At 30.6% G+C, this 3,232-nt stretch overlaps 1 protein-coding gene across 3 annotated transcripts in view; it reads right to left on the bottom strand.

Moving 5' to 3' along the window:
- LOC108753839 (transmembrane and TPR repeat-containing protein CG4341) overlaps positions 1-3,232 on the bottom strand; it is a 296,558-nt gene that overhangs the window by 52,377 nt on the left and 240,949 nt on the right. For all 3 annotated transcript variants that reach the window (XM_018495770.1, XM_018495772.1, XM_018495771.1), the window contains exon 6: positions 2,771-2,856. In XM_018495770.1, the coding sequence (XP_018351272.1) occupies positions 2,771-2,856 (86 nt within the window). The remainder of the gene's footprint in view (positions 1-2,770; positions 2,857-3,232) is intronic.

The raw sequence follows: 3,232 nt of genomic DNA, 5'->3' as shown, positions 1-3,232 counted from the left end.
TATATATATATATATATATATATATATATGTATATATCGCTGCACACATTGATAGAAAAGTGACATAAGTAAAAATTTAATATTGTTGAGGAATGAAAGAAAATCAACCCTAAAGACTAATACATTTTTATTAATGACACATTTGTAGCTCTCTCAATTTACCATTATTAGAAAACAGATATATTACTTGTTCTTTGATCGCAATAATTGTTTATAATAAAGAATCGTTTTTGCATTAGATATACAGTGAAGGAATATTGTTGCTGGAATATTTATAAAAATGTTTTAATGGATTATACCATTTTTTCTTAAAAGGTAAATATATTTTTATTTATCTATAGAAATAGATACACCTTAATTCGCGTTTGTGATATTGTTTAGTACATTGATAAAAGTGTCTAGTTGAATTAATTGGAATTTTGGTTAAAAATAAACGAATCAGAATTTTTCGGTTAAATCTATTAAAATTCTAGAATTTGAAATAATGGAATTCCAATTGATATACTTGATCAGAATCTTATGATTTGTCCATTTTTAACCAAACATCTTTCTCAGTTAAAAAATAAAATGTTTGAATTTAAACTTCTTCAAACTTCAAATTTAGAGATATGATACTTTTCTTCAGACAAATTGGAATGTAACATATTTAAAATGTAACAACTTTGATAAGGAATGAAAATTTACACCATACTAGGGTTGCAAATTTCGAATATTTGACACAATTTTAAAGAATACGTTATAATAAAAAATATAACGTAAAAAAAAAAAAATAAAATTATGCATGTTCACTATCCTAATGAAAACCAATGTACCGAATTGTTTCAATTTATAATAGAATTTTAAAAATGTTCCACTGTAAAAATTACTAATTTTAAGATATATCACTTTTCTATCAATGCGACGGCATATAGACTTTATTAATTATTAAAATATGATAAAAACATGTAGTGCGTTAAATTCTACCACGTTGAATACAACATTTTCCTTACAAGAAGATATCAACTACAAATGCGCCCAAGATTCTGCCATTAAAATTAATGTTTACGAGGCACCTCGTGCACGCAAAGCGTCGAAATCTAATCTGCATTCTGTGTTCCGCTTCACGCTGCAGATGTGCCCATAGTACCAATTGCGCTTTTGGGTTAGTACCGATATCGCCCTTTACGGAGGAAAAACATCTGGGGACTGGAAACCTCGGAATAGCACGTGAAGGAGCCATAAAATCGATATTGTAACACGACAAACTATTTCGCGCGGTAACAAACCGCTCCCACGTCGACCGAAGTAAATCGCGGATCGTCCATACTCTATCGAGGATATACGTGTAACAAACGAGCCGCTCATCTTTCTCTCTCCTTGCTTTTTTCTTTTTGCCTCCTGTGAGTCCTTTTCGATGTACACCTTCAAGTCTAAGGCTGTAAAGACTGGGTCTCTCGGGTCAAAAGCGGCTTGTTAAGGACGCGAACCGATCTTTCAGCTTCTAACGGTAAGCACGGTTATATACGTGGACCTAAGGGAGCTTACTATACAAGAAGTAAAACAAGTCGAAGAAATAGTGTTAAGATAATACCATAAAATGGGGTAATTTAGCCCAAAGTTTAGAAAATGCCTAGACATGTTCAAAATTAGAACATAAAATCATTTTAAAAATTCAGACAGCATGCAAATGTAAAAATTCGAACATATGACATCTTAAAAACGACTCAAAGTGTCTTTAAGACGTTTTTAAGATGTCATATGTTCGAATTTTTACATTTGCATGCTGTCTGAATTTTATCGAAATTTGAACCAAATTAACCCGATTTTTAACTACAATTGTTCCACTTTACGATGTGTGTGTCAATAGTATCCAATTATAATTACAGGTAAAAATGATGATAATTTACTTGGTAAATTACGGTAAGTTATTTGATAATTTTATGGGAAAATAATAATTTAAAAGAAAATTGCAGAAATAAAAAAATTTTGATATAAGATTCAAAAGGAGCATTTAATCCTTAAAATGAGTAAAACTGCTTATTTAATTTATTCTTTATAAATATTTTAATACTGTAGATTTTGATGCGCAAAGTATTATATTTCAATCGTTGATCATATAAAAATTAATGATGTCCTACATGTTTCAGTTACGTTTCTCTCTCTTTCTCTCTCTCTCTCTCTCTCATTGAGAAAATTCTTACAAAAAAAAAAAGAATTGCCTCATCTTATGAGAAATCATAATACGTTGATTCCAGAGTAAAAAAGCGCTGCTCACGAAGCAATTGGAAGATCGTCTGGGAAATTCTGGGTATGTCTTCGTAAACGTAATATAGTCACATGAACAAAAATATAAATTTTGTAGAGAATGTGTGTGTAAATGTAGTATTTCCATATATAAAAATGTAAAAAAGTAAATAGTGATAAAGTCTATATAAAAATTATTGCGTCACAAGTAAAATCACAAATGATGTAAAAAGAAGTGCGTAAAAATTAAATATAAGTGTCAACAATAACGGATTAACACTGTTTGAATAATATAAAATGAATAGCATTTGCGACAGTCTTCATTTCGCGCAAAGATGCTACTGATGCATATAAACAGTATATATTTTCGTTAAGGATTATTCGGCGATCGATCAGCGGCACCGACGCGAATCCGTCAAATAAGCGTTAATAACGCTCAAATATTAAGTTATATAGAATGACCGTAGACTCAAGAACCTGACTAATGAAGCCAACGACGTTGCGCGGTCTCTAAAGTCGGAAAAGGAGATGTAATTAAAGGACTTACGAGCTAACGAAGGTCGGAAATGAATGGCTCGTTGATAACTCAAAATCGCCTCGTCGTAATTCTTTCTGCCCTGTTGTAAGATGCCCCTGTAACAGAGAAACAAAGTTCCTTGTTAATACACATTCTACCATCTTAATATAAACCATAACGTTTTTATATCTATCATTATAATTGTTATTTCTACAAAGAGAAAAGATTAGTCAAAGGATTGGTAAATATAGCAAATTAAATAATATTATTCTCGACGTTAAGAAAATCGACTATTAACAAAGTAAATTAATTATTATAGTATACCTATTCTTTTACTATTATGGTATATTTCAAAAAATTTTAAAAAAGAAAAGGAGAAGAGTACATCTCGGCAATATAATATCAAAATGTCAAACATCAAAAGTTTTCCATCTCTTAGACAGTGAGCGATTAATCTTCCCTCGAAGGACGTCACTTTCAGAAGCGATATAA

Source organism: Trachymyrmex septentrionalis, unplaced genomic scaffold, assembly GCF_001594115.1.
Source record: "Trachymyrmex septentrionalis isolate Tsep2-gDNA-1 unplaced genomic scaffold, Tsep1.0 scaffold72, whole genome shotgun sequence".
Taxonomy (NCBI): domain Eukaryota; kingdom Metazoa; phylum Arthropoda; class Insecta; order Hymenoptera; family Formicidae; genus Trachymyrmex; species Trachymyrmex septentrionalis.
Note: the sequence above shows the minus strand (reverse complement) of the source record. Positions and strands in the feature narration are given on the sequence as shown.